This window comes from Macaca nemestrina, chromosome 14 (genome assembly GCF_043159975.1).
Source record: "Macaca nemestrina isolate mMacNem1 chromosome 14, mMacNem.hap1, whole genome shotgun sequence".
NCBI classification, from domain to species: domain Eukaryota; kingdom Metazoa; phylum Chordata; class Mammalia; order Primates; family Cercopithecidae; genus Macaca; species Macaca nemestrina.
Genome location: NC_092138.1, coordinates 2,844,518 through 2,865,256, shown reverse-complemented (window position 1 = coordinate 2,865,256; position 20,739 = coordinate 2,844,518). Strand labels below are relative to the sequence as shown.

At 40.5% G+C, this 20,739-nt stretch overlaps 1 protein-coding gene across 1 annotated transcript; it reads left to right on the top strand.

The window, feature by feature from the left end:
• The first annotated feature begins 9,823 nt into the window (after positions 1–9,823).
• On the top strand, positions 9,824–11,648 carry LOC105498988 (arrestin domain containing 3). Its single transcript, XM_071078859.1, is given in 5 exon segments — positions 9,824–9,946; positions 10,331–10,613; positions 10,616–10,979; positions 10,981–11,291; positions 11,294–11,648. Coding segments are annotated over 5 exon segments (1,233 nt in total). The 3' UTR covers positions 11,446–11,648.
• Positions 11,649–20,739: the final 9,091 nt, after the last annotated feature.

Sequence of the window (20,739 nt, the reverse complement as noted above, 5' to 3'; positions counted from 1 at the left end):
GCAGCCAGTGAGTGTGCACCACACCTCGCTGCCACTGCTGCTGCTGCTGAAGGTGTGAACCAGGATGGATCTCACTGCCACTGCCCTCTGAAGCACTTTGACTGGCACCACCCATCAGAGTGTTGTGACCAGCGGTCTGGGAGCATCTTGGTCCTTCCAGCACATCAGGTTCCTAACCTTTAGGGGCCAGAGACAAAGCCTGGGCCAGAAACCAGTCCCCCAGAGTTAGAGCATGGAGTTTGGGAGATCTGAGCTGAGCCTTAGTCTCCTAAAATATTCCAGAAATGAAACCAATCAGTTGAACCCACCTTGTACCAAAACCAAACCCTCAAGGTCATTGAATAGAATAAAGTAAAATAAAGTTTAGCCACAGAGGACACCACTTCAAAGATTAAAGAAATATCAGTCCACAAAGATGAGAAAGAATCAGCACAAGAATCCTGACAACTCAAAAGTCAGACGGCCTCCTTCCCTCCAAATGACCACATCACCTCCCCAGCAAAGATGAGATGGTTGAAGTGACAGAAATGTAATTCAGACTATGGATATGAATGAAGATCATTAAGATTCAGGAGAATGTTGAAACCCAATCTAAGGAAGCTAAGAGGCACAATAAAATGATACAGGAGCTGACAGATAAAATAGCTGTAGGGAAAGAATGTAACCCACCCAATAGAACTGAAAAACATGCTACAAAAATTTCACAATGCAATGGCAAGTATTAACAGCAGGGTAGACCAAGCCAAGGAAAGAATCTCAGAGCTCAAAGACTGGCTTTCTGAAATAAGACAGCCAGACAAGAATAAAGAAGAAAGAGTGGACCAGGTATGGCGGCTCACGCCTGTAATCCCAGCACTTTGGGAGGCCGAGGTGGGCAGATCACGAGGTCAGGAGATCGAGACCATCCTGGCTGACACGGTGAAACCCCGTCTCTACTAAAAATACAAAAACTTAGCCCGGTGTGGTGGTGGGCGCCTGTAGTCCCAGCTACTCGGGAGGCTGAGGCAGGAAAATGGCATGAACCCAGGAGTTGGAGCTTGCAGTGAGCCGAGATCAAGCCACTGAACTCTGGCCTGGGCAACAGAGTGAGACTCTGTCTCAAAAAATAAATAAATAAATAAAATTAAAAAAAAAAAAAAAGGGTAAAAAGGAATAAAAAACTTCTCCTCTGAAAAACATGGAATTATGTAAAGAGACCAAATCTATGACTCACTGGTGTCTCTGAAAGAGATCGGGAGAATGGAAACTACTTGAAAACATATTTTAGGATTTCATCCATGAGACCTTTCCCAACCTAGCTAGAGTGACCAACACTCAAATTCTGAAAATGCAGAGAACCCTGCAAAATCCTTCACAAGAAAATCATCCCCAAGAGACATGATTATCAGATTCTCCAAGCTTGAAATGAAGCAAAACAATCTTAAAGGCAGAGAAAGAGAAAGGAGAGATAACCTACAAATGTACAAAGGGAAATCCATTAGACTAACAGTAGACCTATTAGCAGAAACCTTACAAGCCAGAAGAGGTTGGGGGTCAATATTCAACATTCTTAAATAAATGGAATTCCCACCAAGATTTCAAATCTAGCCAACCTAAGCTTCATAAGTGAAGGAGAAATAAGATTCTTTTCAGACAAAGAAGTGCTGAGGGGATTTTTTTTTTTTTTTTTTTTTTTTTTTAACCACCAGACATGCCTTATAAGCCTCCTGAAGGAAGCACTAAATATGGAAAGGAAAGCCTGTTACCAGCCACTAAAAAAAAAATACACTGAAATACACAGCCTAGTGACACCATAAGGCAACCACATAAGCAAGTCTGCAAAATAACCAGCTAACATTATGATGACAGGATTACATCCACGCATATCAGTGTTAATCTTGAATGGAAATGGACTAAATGCCGTTATTTAAAGGCACAGAGTGGCAAGCTGACTGAAAAAGCAAGACCCCATGGTACGCTGTCTTTAAAAAACTTACCTCACATGCAATGACATCTGTAGATTCAAAACAAAGAGATGGAGGAAAATCTACCAAGCAAATGGAAAACAGAAAAAAAGCAACTTTCAACCTACAAAGACTCAGAAAGACAAAGAAGGGCATTACATAATGGTAAAGGGCTCAATTCAACAGACATTACTGTCCTAAATATATATGCTCCCAACACAGGAGCACTCAGATCCATAAAGCAAGTTCTTGGAGACCTTCAAAGAGAATTAGACTGTCACACGATATTAGTGGGAGACTTCAACACCCACTGACTGTGTTAGATCACTGAGGCAGAAAATTAACAAACGTATTCAGGACCTGAACTCAACACTGGACCAAATGGACCTGATAGACATCTACAGAATACTCCACCCGAAAACAACAGAATATGCATTCTTCTCATTGCCACATGGCACATACTCTGAAATCAGCCACACACGTGGACATAAAACAATCCCCAGCAAATGCAAAAAGAACTGAAATTATACCAACCACACTCTCATACTACAGTACAGTAAAAACAGAAGTCAAGTCTAAGAAAATTGCTCAACACCATACAATTAGGTGGAAATTAAACAACCTGCTCCTGAATGAGTTTCAGGTAAATAATGAAGTTAAGGCAGAAATCTAGAAGTTTTTTGAAACTACTGAAAACAAAGATACAACATACCAGAATCTCTAGGACACAGCTAAGGCAGTGTTAAGAGGGAAATTTACAGCACTAAAAATCCACATCAAAAAGTTAGAAAGATCTCAAATTAACAACCTAACATCATGACTAAAAGAACTAGAGAAGCAAAAGCAAACTAACCCCAAAGCTAGGAGAAGACAAGAAATAACCAAAATCAGAGCCGAACTGAAGGAATTGAGACATGAAAAACTATTCAAAAGATCAACAAAGCCAGGAGCTAACTGTTTGAAAAAATTAGTAAGATAGATAGACCACTAGCTAGAATAATAAAGAACAAAAGAGAGAAGATCCAGTTAACACAATCAGAAGAGACAAAGAGGATATTACCACTTATCCTACAGAAATAAAAATAACGATCAGAGAATATTATGAACACCTCTACACACACAAACTAGAAAACCTAGAAGAAATGGATAAATTCCTGGATACATATACCCTCCCAGGACTGAGTCAGGAAGTCATTGAATCCCTAAACAAACCAATAATGAACTCCAAACTTGAATAGGTAATAAATAGCCTACCAACCAAAAGAAAAAAAAAAAAGCCCAGGACCAGATGGGTTCACAACTGAATTCTACCAGCTGTACAAAGAAGAGCTGGTACCATTCCTAGTGAAACTATTTCAACAAATGGGGAAGAGGAGGGACTCCTCCCCAACTCATTCTATGAGGCCATCAGCATCCTGATATCAAAACCTGGCAGAGACACAAAAATAAAAGAAAACTTCAGGCCAATATCCTTGATGAACATGGAAGCAAAAATTCTCAACAAAATCCTGGCAAACTGAATCCAGCAGCACATCAAAAATCTAATCCACCACCATCAAATAGGCTTTATTCCTGGGAAGCAAGGTTGGTTCAACATTTGCAAATCAATAAATATGATTCGTCGCACAGACAAAACTAAAGACAAAAACCACGATTATCTCAATAGATGAAGAAAGACTTCTAATAAAATGTAATATCCCTTTGTTTTAAAAACTCTCAGTGAACTAGGGATTGAAGAAACATACCTCAAAATAATAAGAGCTATCTATGACAAACCCACAACCAGCATCATACTGAATGGGCAAAAGCTGGAAGCATTCACAGGACAAGGATGCCTTCTTCCACCAATCTTATTCAACACAATATTCGAAGTCCGGGCTAGAGCAATCAGGCAAGACAAAGAAATAAAGGGGATCCAAATAGGAAGAGAAGAAGTCAAATTATCCCTGTCTGCAGATGACATAATTCTATATCTAGAAAACCCCATAGTCTCAGCCCAAAACTCCTTAAAATAATAAACAACTTCAGCAATGTTTCAGGATACAAAATCAGTGTGCAAAAATCACTAGCATTCCTATATACCAATGACAGCCAAGCCGAGAACCAAATCAGGAACACAATCCCATTCACAATTGCCATAAAATGAACAAAATACCTAGGAATATAGCTAACAAGGGAGGTGAAAGATCTCTACAATGAGAATTACAAACACTGCTCAAAGAAATCAGAGATGACACAAACAGATGGAAAAACATTCCACATTCATGGGTAGGAAAAATCAATATTTTTAAGATGGCCGTATTATCCAAAGCAATTTACAGATTCAATGCTACTCTATTAAACTACCAATGATACTCTTCACAGAACAAGGAAAAACTATTTTAAAATTCATATGGAACCAAAGAGTCTGGATAGCCAAGGCAATTCTAAGCAAAATGAATAAAGCTGGAGACATCATGTTACCAAACTTCAAACTATACTACAGAACTACAGGAACCAAAACATCATGGTACTGGTACAAAAATAGACACATAGACCAATGGAACAAAATAGAGGAATAGAGGGCGCAGATATAAGGCTGCATGGCTACAACCATGAGATCTTCAACAAAGCTGACAAAAACAAGCAATGAGGAAAGGACTCCCTATCCAATAAATGGTGCAGGGGTAAATAACTAGCCACATGCACAAGATTTAAACTGGACCCCTTCCTTACGCTATATACAAAAATCAACTCAAGATAGATTAAAGACTTAAATGTAAAACCTAAAACTATAAAATCCCTGGGAGAAAACCTAGGGAATAGCATCCTGGACATAGGAATGGGCAAAGATTTCATGACAAAGATGCCAAAAGCAGTTGCAATGAAAGCAAATTTGACAAATAGTATCTAATTAAACTAAACAGCTTCTGCAGAACAAAAGAAACTATCAACAGGGTAAACAGACAACCCACAGAATGGGAGAAAATATTTGCAAATTATGTATTTGACGAAGGTCAAATATCCACCATCAATAAGAAACTTAAACAAATTTATAAGAAAAAAACAAACAATCCCATTAAAAAGTGGACAAAGGACATAAGCAGATGCTTTTCTAAAGAAGACATACATGTGGTCAACAAACATATGAAAAAGATCCCATTATCACTGTTCATTAGAGAAATGCAAATCAAAGCCACAATGAGATACCATGTCACACCAATCAGAATGGCTGTTATTGTCAAAAAATTACAGATGCTGGTGAGGTTGTGGGGCAAAAAACAAACAAACACAAACAGCTTATGCACTGTTGGTGGGAGTTAAATTAGTTCAACCATTGTGGAAAGCAGTGTGATGATTCTCCAAAGAGCTAAAAAAATAGAACTACCATTTCACCCAACAATCTTATTATCGGGTATATACCCAAAGGAATATATGTCATTCTGTCATAAAGACACATGAATGCATATGTTCACAGCAGCTCAATTCACAGTAACCAAGTTATGGAGTCAACCTAAACGCCCATCAATGTTAGACTGGATAAAGAAAATTTGGTACATATACACCATGGAATACTATGTAGTCACAAAAAAGAATGAGATCATGTCTTTTGCAGGAACATGGATGGAACTGGAGGCCATGATGCTTAACAAACTAATGCAAGAACAGAAAACTAAATACCACATGTTCTCATTTATAATTGGGAGCTAAATGATGAGAACACATGGACACAAAGAGGGGAACAACACACACTGGGACCTACTTGAGAGTGAAGGGTGGGAGGAGAGAGAGGATCAGAAAAAGTAACTATTGGGTACTAGGCTCAGTATCTGGGTGATGAAACAATCTATTTTCCTACATAACAAACCTTCACATGTACCCCTTAATCTAAAACAAAACTTTTTAAAAAAAGAAAATATGACAAATAGCATACCATTTGGGTTGAGATAAGGGGAAAGAAAACATGCTTTGCTTGTAAGATTTTGCTGGAAAACTGCAAAAAACAATGTCTTTTATAAAATTGGTAAACATTTTTTGTTTTGTTTTGTTTTTTGAGGTGGAGTTTCGCTCTGTGGCCCAGGCTGGAGTGCAGTGGCGCGATCTTGGCTAACTGCAAGCTCCGCCTTCCGGGTTCACGCCATTCTCCTGCCTCAGCCTTCTGAGTAGCTGTGACTAGAGGCGCCCGCCACCACGCCCGGCTAATTTTTTGTACTTTTAGTAGAGACAGGTTTTCACCGTGTTAGCCAGGATGGTCTCAATCTCCTGAAAAATTGGTAAACATTTTTAAACAAAAATCAACACCACAAGCCTTAAATGCTTTAGTCAAAATAGTTGTCAAGTGAGTAAAAAAAACAAATTAGTTGCCTCTCCCCAGATTTTAGGTTCTATCTACACAGGAACTGAGGAATAGATCTTATGTTATGACTTATTTTGGTAAAATAATTGGTCAGCGTAGCAAGAAAATGAGTTTCATTGAAGTTTTTCCTGCCAAAGATTGTAGGTTCCCTCATTTATAGACACTGTGTCATGAAGTTTACTTTAGGTTGTTTTGTTTTGTTTTTCTTCTGTGTCTCTGAAAAGACCTTTCATAGTACTGGGCTTATTTTGGCTTAGTGATTGTCAGCCTGACTTGATTACTCATGAAAGTCACCTGAAAAGCTTTAACAATACTGAGGCCAGGCCCCTCCCCACAGGTTATGTTGAATTGGACTGTGATGGGGCTAGAGAATTAGGATGTTTTTGAAGCAGCTGGACTTGTGAGTCATTGGTAGCCACACAAAAATAGTATTTATTACATGCAGTTGTTTGATTGAATTAAATTTTGTCTGAATTTCTGACTAGTTTTGATAAAGTGTTTCATCCATGTGCACACAGACTCACTTGTCTACTATAAGAGGAAAGTACTGTGTGATGTGTTTTCATGGGCCCCTCACATTTCCGCACACGTTAGGAGCAGACACAGACTGCCCTTTGTTTTGACCATCTTTTCAAGGATGTTGGTGTCTCCTGGAACAAAGACTAGGCATATTTAGGGATCTTTACAAGGGATTTGCATTCCCTGAGCTCAGAGCTCCTATCCCATAATGCATGTGCATGGATCCAGCTAAATCCATCCATGTCCTTCCCGTGGGACTCGAGGGCAAGGACAACTGATACCTTGTTGCTGACGCTGTTTGTTGGTGCACAAATAATAACGTTTTTGGCCAGGCGCAGTGGCTCACGCCTATAATCCCAACACTTTGGGAGGCCGAGGCAGGCAGATCACGAGATCAGGAGATCGAGACCATCCTGATTAACATGGTGAAACCCTGTGTCTACTAAAAAGTACAAAAAAATTGGCCGGGCATGGTGGCGGGTGCCTGTAGTCCCAGCTACTGGGGAGGCTGAGGCAGGAGAATGGCGTGAACCCAGGAGGCGGAGCTTGCAGAGAGCTGAGATTGCGCCACTGCACTCCAACCTGGATGACACAGCGAGACTCTATCTCAAAAAATAAAATAAAATAAAATAATAATAATAATAATAACGTTTCTTTGTCTCTGACCGGGGAGTCTTATTTCTTTTGGCAGCATCCATGACAGTGGCAGCCCAACTTGTTCGATTGTAAGTAGTATGAAATTTCAGACCCTTGACTGTTCTTGCCAGGAAGATGAGTGTTAAATTTGATTAATACTTTTGAAAATAAATGCAGAGAAACGATGTCTGGGAATAACTATTAAAAAGACATAAAATATGAGGATCTCTGGGGTGTCCCACCTGGTAGAGCTGTAAGGTCACAGGGTAAATGTATCTTCTGAAAAGCCACAGCTTGCTTGTGATGCCACATTACAGGAAGTCATCGCATTTTGCAAGTATTGTGCATTTACGTTTTCTCGCAGCTGAAGGAATAATCGCTGTCTGGAGGTATTAAAAAATAGATAATTTTCTTTAATACTATACCTTTACTTTTTACATTTCTTGTTATTGAACATCTACATGTCCAGGTGTGGTGGCTCACACCTGTAACCCCAGCAGTTTGAGAGGTCAAGGTGGGAGGATCACTTGAGCCCAAGAGTTCAAGACCAGCCTGGGCAACATAGTGAGACTCCACATCTATTAAAAAAAAAAAAAAAGAAAAAAAACACTCGCCAGGCATGGTGGCATGCGCCTGTGGTCCCATCTACTCAGGAGTCTGAGGTGGGAGAATCACTGGGGCCTGGGAGGTTGAGGCTGCAGTGGGTATGATTGCACCACTGCACTACAGATTACAGACCGGGCAACAGAGTAAGATCTCATCTCCGGAAAAAAAAAAAATCTACAAAAATATGTATTTCTGTGGACTAGCTAAATATATTAGTGTTATTAGAGAAATTTGATGAGTTAAACCCACTATTTAAGTGCCATAACTAAAGGCCACATCACATCTCTACAGTGTAGTTTTAAACTAGACCATCCAGTTCTAATGAAGAGACAACTCTGTCAGTTCCGATGTGAGCCCAGACAAGACTTTATCCCCCCTATAAAGTAGATTACAGATATGCACACACATCAGCAAGGGCAGCATGAGAATAGTTCATTTGATACTCTTATATGCAACCCTGTATTGTATTCTGAACACAATGAAAATAAGATGTGAGCCAAGCATGGTAGCTCATGCCTGTAATCCCAGCACTTCGGGTGGGCAAGACGGGAGAATCACTTGAGCTCAGGAGTTTGAGACCTGCCTGAGCAACATAGTGAGATCTTGTCTCTGAAAATATATATTCTTTTAAATGAAAAAAAAAATGAGATGAGATGTCAGGCCTTCAGCATATAATAATAATAATGTTTTTTAGAGCATCTATTCTACACCAGACATTACAACTAAACGCCATAGAAGGCACTATTATAATTTCCAATGTACATATGGTAGGACTGAAGCTTAGAAAGTTTAGCTTATTCATTTGGGAGGCCGAGACAGGCGGATCACGAGGTCAGGAGATCGAGACCATCCTGGCTAACATGGTGAAACCCCGTCTCTACTAAAAATACAAAAAATTAGCCAGACGTGGTGGCGGGCGCCTGTAGTCCCAGCTACTCAGGAGGCTGAGGCAGGAGAATGGTGTGAACCCAGGGGCGAAGCTTGCAGTGAGCCGAGATCGAGCCACTGCACTCCAGCCTGGGCGACTGAGTGAGACTCCGTCTCAAAAAAAAAAAAAAAAAAAAAGGAATACAATGTCTCAGAAAGGCAGCCCGAGTCAGAAGGAAAAGGATTTCCAGTCAGGAAGGCTTTGGAGCAGAGGATTAAGCCCCATAAACTGCTTGTGTAAAGAGGGTTAAATGTGGAAATAAATTAATGTGCTTTGCTTTTTTTTTTTCCTTCTAAAACTCTTTCCCCTATTTGTTCAAATGCATCCATTGGCAAAGTAGGAAAGAGAAAGAATTAATGGGTGTTTGTAAGGAAACCACTGAGATGAGCAGGAGCACAGAGCAACAGCTCTGCTGCCCTGACTTTTTAAGAAATCTCAGCCAGGTATGGTGGCTCCTGTCTGTAATCACATCACTCTGGGAAGCTGAAGTGGGAGGATTACTTGAGCCTAGGAGTTCGAGACCAACCTGGGCAGCATGATGAGACCCCCATCTCTATAAAAAAATTAAAAATTAGCCAGGCATAGTGGTTTACAGCCGTAGTCTCAGCCACTGAAGAGGTTAAGGCCAGGAAGATCCCTTGAGCCCAGGAGTTCAAGGTTACAGTGAGCTATGATGGTACCACTGCACTCCAGCCTGGATGACAGACTGAGACCAATGAACTATTTATAAAGAATCACCGATTCAACCTGCAAGAATTTTGCATGACAAAGATACTAGTGTTAAGTGAAAATCACATTTTATATGCCATCATCTTTTCTGTCTTACATTATATTTTTGTAGACTTTGTTAGAAACATGGTGTTGGGAAAGGAGAAAAGTTTGACAATGAGCTTTGACTATCTTAATGACAGCAATATCCCTGTGTATTCTAGTGGAGATATTATCTCAAGAAGGGTGAAATTAGAAGTTACTAGCTGGGCACAGTAGATCATGCCTGTAATCCCAGCACTTTGGGAGGCCAAGGCAGGTGGATCATGAGGTCAAGAGATCGAGACCATCCTGGTCAACATGGTGAAATCCCATCTCTATTAAAAAATAAAAATTAACTGGGCATAGTGGTGCATGCCTGTAGTCCCAGCTGCTTGAAAGGCCGAGGCAGGAGAATCACTCGCAGTGAGCCCAGATAGTGCCACTGCATTACAGCCTGGCGACCAAGAAAGACTCCATTAAAAGAAGAAGGAAGAAGGAAGAAGGAAGAAGAAGAGGAGGAGGAGGAGGAGGAGGAGGAGGAGGAGGAGGAGGAGGAGGAGGAAGAAGAAGAAGAAGAAGGAGGAGGAGGAGGAGGAGGAGGAGGAGGAGAAGAAATTGGCAAAATCAGAGTAAAATCTCTTAAAAATTCATGCAAGAGGACACTTGGAAATACACTTGGCTGAATCTAGAGACACTGGCACCAATATTGCCTGTACATGGAATTACATGGAAGAAGTAGAATATTTCAACCATAAAGATATCTTAGTTGGACACAAAAGAGAGGACAATAATTCCAAAGAAGGTTTCAACACTATTCATTCAGGAAGGCATGAATATGCATTCAGCTTTGAGCTTCCACAGACACCACTTGCTACCTCATTCAAAGGCAGTCGTGGTGTGTGCACTCTTGTGTGAAAGTTGAATCTCACAGGCCTTGGCTACTAACAGTCACCTCAAAGAAGGAATTTACAGTCTCTGAGTATATAAATATGAACACTCCTTCATCACTGTCACCTCAAGCAGGCACAGAAGAAAAGACGCTAGGTTGCTGGTTTTCTACCTGAGGCTCAATATCCGTAAGTGCCAAAATTGAAAGGAAGGGCTATACCACGGGTGAATCAACTCAAATATTTGCTGAGACTGAGAACTGCTCATCCCAAATGCTGGTGCCAAAGTCAGCCATTACCAAACACAGACCTTCCATGAAGGAATTAAAACAGTGTGTGGCTAACTTGCATGAGGAATCCTTGTCATCTGGAAAGAGAGACGCGGAATGGCAAGTTGTTGAAAATTCCCCCAGTTTCTCCCTCTCTTCTCCACTGTGGTATGATCTGTGTGGAATATTCGCTAATGGAATATGTGGATATTCCTGGAGCTATGGACTTATTTATTAATTTGCCACTGGCCATCAGCACCATTCCTCTCCATCTTTTGGGTACCAGAGCCTCAAATGTAAGCAGGCAGCGTAGCATGCATATAAACTGGCTCAGTTTATCCACTCCTGAAAGACCCGAAGCACCACCCAGCTATGCAGAAGTGGTAACAGAGGAACAAAGGCAGAACAATCTCGCACCGTGAATGCCTGTGATGACTTCGGGAGAGTGCTCCAAGGACCACTGTTTGCATATATCCAGGAGTTTCAGTTCTTACCTTCACTTCTTTATTCGGAGATGGATCCAAATCCTGAGCAGTCAGCAGATGATAGACCATCGTGCCCCTCTCGTTGAAGGAGCACTTGGTTGAATCAGGTCCATGTGGGTTCCAATCTGTATCTCTTCTGGCTGAGGACAGAGAATTATCCTGGAGACAAGTTTTCAGAGGAATTGGAATTGCTTTTGCCCAGAAAAATGGCAAATATGTGAAACAACCAGTGATCATCCTTTAGAAGCCTGCAGCCAACATTCTGGGGTTGCCCCAATGTGCTTGAAGAGCTGAGCTTTTCTCCTTTTAAAATGCAAAAAAAAAAAAAAAAAAAAAAAAGCTGTAGTAACATTGAACTGCACAATGTAAGCATTGAGCATGTACAAATTTTAAAATCAAAAGAAGAAAATCATGCCTCATTACAATGCGGTGCCTTGTACATGCTCAATGCTTACATTGCTCAATGCCTCCCTACCCCAGTCTTTAGTATTCAATACAAGCCGTCTAGATTTAAAATCCACACAAGCCACACAAAAAGGCAAGAAACAACTCATTCCCAAGTGGCCAAGCAATCATCAAAACCACACTCCACCACTCAGCTCTGACACAAGTGTTTGTTAGAATTTTCTGATAGAAAATTTAAAAACAACTGTAATTAATATGGTAAAAGCGCTAATGAAGAAACTGGCACCATGCAAAATCAGATGAGTAATTTCAGCAGAGATATGGAAACTATAATATGAATAAAATGGAAATGCTAGAAATAAAAACTTTAGTAACAGAAATAAAGAATTCCTTTGATAGACTCATCAATAGACTTCATGTATCCAAGGAAAGAATCTTGCACTTAAGAAGGGAATCAATAGAAATTGCCCAAACTGAAATATAAGAATGGGGAAAAATAGAACAGAGCATTCAAGAACCAAGGATATCTATTCTATATTATTAAACAATCTAGTACAGATAAAATTGGAATCTGAAAGACATATGTGAAGAAGTAATGGGCAAGAATATTCCAGAAGTTAGCAATAGACTACAAACCACAAATGCAAGAAAATTGGAGAACATCAAACAACGAAAATAAAACAAAACAACTTGGGTATATAATTGTCAAGCTATTAAAAACAAAATTTCTATACTTTTTCCAGATTTCTATACTTTTTCAAGGAATTAAAGGAAAGGCCTTCTGAAGAAACCATAAAAGCCATTACTTTCTTTTGCAAAGGACAAAACTTAAACAAAGACCTAACTTAAACATGAAGATAAATTGACCAGCTCATATACATGAAAAGTAAAAAGATATATTTTCTAATCCAGAGTATTTCTGGATTCAGGAATTAAATAGTATCATCAGGATTGAGTGATTCTGTCCCTAACATCTGCCTTTCTCTCTACTGGGGCTCAGAAACCCATACACCAAAATACAGGGCTTTGACATGATGAACTCCAGAAGAAGTTTCAAGGTCTCTGACCTTCCCTCCTCTCCTTTCTCTCCCCAAGCACAAGATAAAGTTGTTCTCTGAAGTTTCTTTGTAAGCCTAAAGTATGGAACTAACATAGAAGAAAACAATTATCTCTGGTCTTCTCCCTGAGTTTTCCTTAACTGAAATCATATTGAAGGAAGAAAAATTGAAGTCTGCCAACCCATCTGGACAGACTTTTGTCACAAACCATTGTCTTCTCTGTGGGCCAAAAAAACTTGCTCTGAGATCACTGTATATTCTTCAAACCCATTGAGTCTCCCCCAAAATTATTTACTACACCTCTAAAATCATTCATACTTCCCTACTTCTCTTTCCCTTAATAAGAGTAAATAATCACCTGTATCCCAATTTGTGGTGGAGTAATCATTCTGTGATTCTCTCATATACCCTAGTAAATGTATATGCCATTTATCTCACTAATCTGCCTTTTGCTAGTTGATTTTTCAGTGAATCTACTGAAGGCAAAGAGTTAAGTTTTCCCTTGGCCCCTAACTCTATTGGCCAATAGAGTGTGACACTGAAGGATCTGATACAGAATCAAAAACCAATGGTTACATCATGTCATAGATCCTCCACTTTGATCAATATAGCTTTAAATTCTCTGGGAGTGATTCTTAACTAATGATGCTCATCACATGGGAACAATTTCTGAAAACAGATTCCAAGATCATATGAATACAAGAATAGTGCTTCAAGATGCACATTCCCAAAATCTCTTCATGGAATTCTGATGTCTTCCCTTTTTGTAAACAAGGTTTTTTGAACCCTGTTTACCTCTTAATGTCTATCCAAGAGAAGACAAGATAAAGACCTTCGAAATAATGCTTAAGATTTGCATAATCGGCCGGGCACGGTGGCTCACGCCTATAATCCCAGCACTTTGGGAGGCCAACGAGGTCAGGAGATCGAGACCATCCTGGCTAACAGGGTGAAGCCCCCACCTCTACTAAAAATACAAAAACAAAACAATTAGCTGGATGTGGTGGCAGGGGCCTGTAGTCCCAGTTACTCAGGAGGCTGAGGCAGGAGAATGGCGTGAACCCGGAAGGCAGAGCTTGCAGTTGGCCAAGATCGCGCCACTGTGCTCCAGCCTGGGCAACAGAGCAAGACTCCGTCAAAAAAAAAAAAAAAATTTTTGCATAATCATAATCCCATGTTAATCATTGTCTAGCTCTGCAGACTCTATTAACAGTTTCCGGAAAAGCAACCTGTTCTGGATATTATTACATGTTTAAATTAAATGAGCTCTCTTCTTTTAAAAGAAACAGAACCAAGAACCAATGGCTTTCAGAGAATGATGAACTCTCCAACATAGCCCCTGCCAAAAGTAATGTGACATGAGAGTCTAGAAACTATTTTCTACACTGAAATAAAATGCGCATTACACTGGCGGTAAACTATTTCTAGATGCATGAAAGCATCCGCATAGCACAAATGCTTAGGCAGGTATCTCCTGGAGAAGAGCATCCCCAGATGAACGTACTTCCTCTGTAATGGGTGATGGGCAGGAGAACGGAAACACCTGAGCACCGGACTGGAGGTAAAAAGTCCTATGTGGGACTGATTAGATTTGGAATCCTGTAAGTTGTGAGTCATTTATGAATCTCAGATTACCATATGTAAAATGAAGGGTTTTTCATGAATGGCTGCAATCTAGAGTTTCTATTCACAACTGTTCTTAAATGGGCTGATTCTAATTGGGGATAGAAAGATGAGCTCTTTACTTCCTCCCCAGTCCCCTGATTTTTGCTAGTCTGTTGCTTTTCTCTGTACTAATTTCCTCTTCTACAGTTTTTATAACAACAATGTTAAAAAGGCTAACTGGCTGGAGAAGTATGGCAGATAGAGTGAATTCCAATGGAAAGAGCCAATAAGAAGACGCTTTACAGAGGAGGTGACTGATGAGCACAAGGACCTTGGGAGCTCTAAACATGGCGGAAGTTTAGGTTGTAAGAAGGAAGGTTTAGCAAAGGGAAGATTTCAAGGACTTTGTGGTCTGTGTTAAGGCACAGGGATAAAATGGAAATCATTACACTCCCTCTGCCTCTCCCTCTGCCTCTCCCGGTTCATGTGTCCAAAAATGACCAACTCAAGCTCCATTGTCTCTTGCCTGATGCCTTCCTTGGTCACTTGCTGGATACACTCTCCTGAAACAGTGACTTTGTCATTCTTTCATTTTTAAAAAGCATATTCCTAATGTAGAGAGTCTGGAGAGGAGCAATGGTAAAGGCAAGAAAACGAGTTTGCAAATTGTTGTAAATGATTCATAAAATAGATATTGATGTTGTTAATTAAGGCAGTAGCCTGGGATAAAGAGGAGCCCATGTGTTTAAGAGATGTTAAGAAGGTAGAGTAAGCAGTACTTTCTTTCTTTTTTCTTTTTCTTTTTTTTTTTTTTTTTTTCGAGACCAAGTCTTAGTCTATTGCCCAGGCTGGAGTGCAGTGGCATGATCTTGGCTCACTGCAACCTCTTCAAGCAATTCTCCTGCCTCAGCCTCCCGAGCAGCTGAGATTACAGGTGCCTGACACCACGTCCAGCTAATTTTTGCATTTTTAGTAGAGACAGGGTTTCACCATCTTAGCCATGCTGGTCTCGAACTCCTGACCTTGTGATCCACCCACCTCGGCCTCCCAAAGTGCTGGGATTACAGGCGTGAGCCACCGCGCCCGGCCAGTACTTTCTTATTAACTGAATATTGAGGTAGAGGATGAGTGGCATGAGAGATAGTGAAAAAAAGCCCAGGGTAATTCCAGGTCTGACTTACGTAACTGAAGGGACATAACGCCATTTATTAAAACAAGGGTGTCTGCAAATTATTTGATTGAGGAAACAGAGAAAATGAGTTTAATTTTGCATATATGTTTTTGAGATGTTTGTCTCTGGTGCTTAACTATTTGTATAGCATTTGCTTAGGAGATAGAGCTGGTCAGAGATTTGGGGTTATCGCCAACTGAGACCAATGAGTAGTTTAGATCCTCACTATTCAAAGTGTAGTGTATGGCCCAGTAGCATGGACATCATTTGAAAGTTTGTTTGAAATGCATAATTTCATCCTTCATCCCAGACCTATTGAATAAGAATCTGCATTTTAAGATTTCCAGGTAATTTATATGTACATTAAAATTGGAAAGCACTTGTTTACATTACTCAGAGGAATGCATTGGGAAAAATAAGCTCAAGGATGGAACATGAGAGACACCAGCATTCAAGCAGCAGGCAGGAAGAATGGTTAGCAATGGAGACTAAGGAGGCACATTTAGAGACCTTAGAAGAGGGTGTGGAAAAACGGTATCACGGAAGCCAGAGAAAGACAGGGTTACAAGATGAAAGGTGTAAACAAGATGTTAACCCCTGAAAATTCCAGTCAGATGAGCTCAGATCTGACTACTGAGGAATTGATGGCTTCAATGTTTATAATAGTGCATAGACCCAAGGAAGTGGGTGGAGGCCTGACAAGGAAGTGATGGAAAACTTTTTTGGAGAAGTTTGGCCTTGAAGAGGTAATGGCCATGGCTGAGGGAGAGAGTGGGTGGGTAGAAAGCAAGGTCTGAAATGTAGAATTGTTTTTTCTCTTCATAGGAAAAAAATTGTGATCATGTTTATAAATAGAAAAGATGAAAAATACATGAAAGGGAAGACTGATGTTAATAATTGGACAGCATCTTGACTATGACTGAGAAAACAATGTGAGGATGGACTGACATTGAGCAGAAGGGTCCTTCCCTTGGACAAGAACATGAGCGCGATCGCATGCAAATATGGGTAATGTCTTGATGTGGTTAGTTGGTGGTTTTAGAGCATGACAATGGAGAGACTTTCTGGATTTTCTTTGTGAATGAAAGGCAAGATCTTCTGCGGGGTGGTGAAGATATGGTAGAGCCCTGGGAGAAATGGAAGAGGATGCTGACAGGTCTGCAAAACTGCTCTTAGAAGTGGCTGTAAATCATGAGCACCAACCTCACTCGGTGGGTGAATACCGCGCCCGCCGGCTGTTTTGTTTTTTTTTTTTTAATTATGTTTACAAGATGTTCAATGTTACATCAAAAAAGTGAAAATAGCCTAAATATCCAAGAGTAAGAAAATTTTAACACCCAACATGAAGTGATAAGCTTCTGTTGTTATTAAATGTAATAAATATGAGCATTTGTCAAACATGGACATGACATATATATAGAAAAAGCAAGATATAAATCTATATGTTCAATAATATTGGACATGGGTAGCATACATCTAAACATAGATAGAGAACCAAGTACTACAATATGGATGGGGAATGCAACCTTCCTTTCTCAATTTCAGATGCCTGAGGAGAGAACGCCCCCAGAGGATCACGGCGTCTGAAGAGATTACTCTGGCATTCTACCAGGACCGTCGCTCCATTTTCTTCTCTTCTTTATTTTGGTCTGAAAAGCTCTTTTCGTACCTATTTCATTTTTCCTCTGTATAGTACCAAAAGTATCTTCTTATTTCTGTTGAATTTTACACAGGATTTTATTTTAGGATGTATTTTCAATCTCAGTTTCTTGTTTTCCCAGCTCAACATGTTTTGTTTGTTTTTTTAAATTCATTTTACTTGTTTTTTGTAACACTGATTTTGAATCACTACTGAGGATGTCATAGTAATAGCATGTTTTTTGTTTGTTTGTTTGTTTGTTTGTTTTTGAGACCAGAATCTCACTCTGTCGCCCAGGCTGGAATGTAGTGGCGTGATCTTGGCTCACTGCAAGCTCTGCCTTCTGGGTTGACGCCATTCTCCTGCCTCAGCCTCCCGAGTAGCTGGGACTACAGGCACCCACCATCACACCCGGCTAATTATTTGTATTTGTAGTAGAGATGGGGTTTCATCGTGTTAGCCCAGGATGGTCTGGATCTCCTGACCTCATGATCTGCCTGCCTCAGCCTCCCAAAGTGCTGGGATTATAGGCGTGAGCCACTTCTCCTGTCCCATAGTATGTTTTATAATTGTTCTGAAATCAAGTAATAAGGTACTTTTTTTTAATGAAGGTGAGATAAGTTTCTGGCAAATATAGAACTTGAGAATTAATGAAGTGTATACTTCTCATTTTCTACTCTAACCTTTTGAATTTAATACAATTTTAACATGGAATATTTCCATGAAATTACAAGAGAACTTTGATGTTTGTTTCTGCATTCTGGGCTCCCAGAAACATGGTGTAGTGTGGTCTGACCTGCAAATCTTTGGAAATTTATAAAGGGTTTCATTGTCTGATCTTAACCAAACCCCAATCCTTAATAACATAGCCCAGTAAATGTATATGGTTTTTTTCCTCTATTAAATGAATTACAATTCTCTGCTAGCTACCAGCACAAGGAAAATTAAACAGAAAACCTTTCTTCCCTTATAGTCCCTGAATTCTACCAGTGTGGAAGAGTGAGAAGAACCCAAGCTTTGGAGTTTTACAGCTGCAGGATCAGAAACTATAGCCTGTTTCACTACCCAAAATTAGGCAAGTTTTCTGGGGTCATCTAGCCTCTATGACCTCATCTGTAACAAGAGGCTTCACTGTGGGTTAAGTGAGATAATGGGTAGAAATGGAACGGTCTGGGTCAGGCGTAGTGGCTCATGCCTATAATCCCAGCACTTTGGGACGCCAAGGTGGGCAGATCGCCTGAGGTCGGGAGTTTGAGACCAGCCTGACCAACATGGAGAAACCCCATCTATACTAAAAATAGAAAATTAGCCGGGCGTGGTGGTGCTTGTCTGTAATCCCAGCTACCTGGGAGGCTGAGGCAGGAGAATTGCTTGAACCTGGTAGGTGGAGGCTGCGGTGAGCTGAGATCGTGCCATTCGACTCCAGCCTGGGCAACAGGAGTGAAACTCTATCAAAAAAAAAAGAAAGAAAGAAATGGAATAGCGTGGTAGGGTGATTCCCAAACTGCTGCACATTACAATGATGTGGGAAGCTTTTAGAAACCCAGCTTCCAGATTCCACGCAACATCCATGAAGTCAAAATATTAGGCATGGGAATCAGGCATCAACATTTTTTAAAGATCCAAGATGATTCCATTGAGCAGCAAAATTTGGAAACCAGTGCCTAGCACAAAGCAGGTACTCCACAAAAGTCAATTTTCTTTATCTTTCAATTTGCCAGCTTTCAGGTAGCACTTCCTTATTTAAAATTCTGCAGCAGAGTGGCACAGCATACGTAAATGCTACACTGACATCTTGCCACATGTCGTACTTTACTGCAGTGGAAAATAATGAGGAGCTCTCCAATACCCATTATTAAAGTGTCACACAAGTGTTTCATCCTATCCAGTCACATTTTTCAGTGGCTTCCAATTCACACTTTCGTAAATGAGGCTGTTTCCTCTTCCTATAACTTAGATGACATAGAAACAGACATGCCCTCAAGTATCATATTAGCTTTTTTTCAGAACTTCTTTAGTTTTCTAGTGAGGCATCTGTGCCTCCTAGAAAAGCACTTTAGAGCCTGCTATATAGAAAAGTAAATTTTCTTACAACTGGTCTGAAGCATATGTATTATTCTTTTAGGTCTGATGTATCAAATGCCCATGGCCCTGATACATGAGGTATCAGGTATGCCTGTGTTTCTTTAATCTACAACGATCATTTTATATGATGTGCTGGCACCTTGCCCAGCACATTCCTTTACCTATAGCAGGTTTAGCAGGCTGGGTAATTGCCCCTTTTAAAGTTATCTGCACTCAACACTGCCCTGTCTGATAAATGCAATTAGAAGCAAATCCTTGGGCGTGTCACCCCAGACTTTTTATTAAGCTCATATGGCACTCTCATTGCCACTATTTCTCACCAGGTTGCTCATTAGCCAAAGGTTTGGATCATTCATATCAGACAGTGACTTTCCAACCCATCAGACTCCCTTGTTCACCTTATATATAAACCACACAGAGAAGAAACTGGGGTTTTGTATGCCTGAAAGCGGACAGTGGCCATAACAAAAGCAATAAACAGAAATCCTAGAGATAGTGATGACAGAAGAAATGTGTTTGCAAACAGGTGAGAGGGAGCAGTTTGTGTTGGCACTGAAAGCAGCCAGAGGAAGACTCGGAGTGAGACAGAAGTTGACCCATGCAACGAACCTTCACCACTGACCAGTCAAAGAAAAGGACTGAGGAGAGTCTCAATAATGTTAGAGGTTTATTTTGACAAGCTTAAGAATGCACCTGGGAAAAAAGGAACACAAAACCACAAGAACAATCTGTGATCCACACTTTTTCCGAAGAGAGCCTGGGAATTTTAGTATTTAAGGGGAACAGCAGGCAGTGGGAGAAAGAGGAAGAAAAGAAAACAGGGGGAGGGTAGAGAAAAGCAGCAAGCAGCTGCATTCTGTGGAGTCTTTGATCAGTGTCCACTGAATCCACATTTCACACGTCAAAGAGGTAGAGAAATAGTCAATTATGCATTCATCTCACACTCAGGGAATCTGCATTTTTACATAAGATAAAATAAACATAAAGTAGAGGAAGTAGTCAGATATGCACTTGCGAACCCAGAAAATCTGAGACGGGTCTCAGTTAATTTAGAAAGTTTATTTTGCTAAGGTTGAGGACACATCCGTGACACAGCCTCAGGAGGGCCTGAGAGCATGTGCCCAAGGCGGTTGGGACACAGCTTGATTTTTACATTTAGGGAGACAGGAGACATCAATCAATATATATAAGAAGTACATTGGTTGGGTCTGGAAAGGCAGAACAACTGGATACAAAGGCAGGAATACTCAAAGCTGGGAGGGGGCTTCCAGGTCACAGATAGTTGAGACACAAACAGTTACAATCTTTTCCGTTTCGGATGAGCCTTTCCAAAGGAGGCAATCAGATATGCTTCCTTTGGTGGGGGGTGGCGGGTGGGGGGAAATTTTAGTTCTGTCCTTTGTCCTTTGTTCCAGGA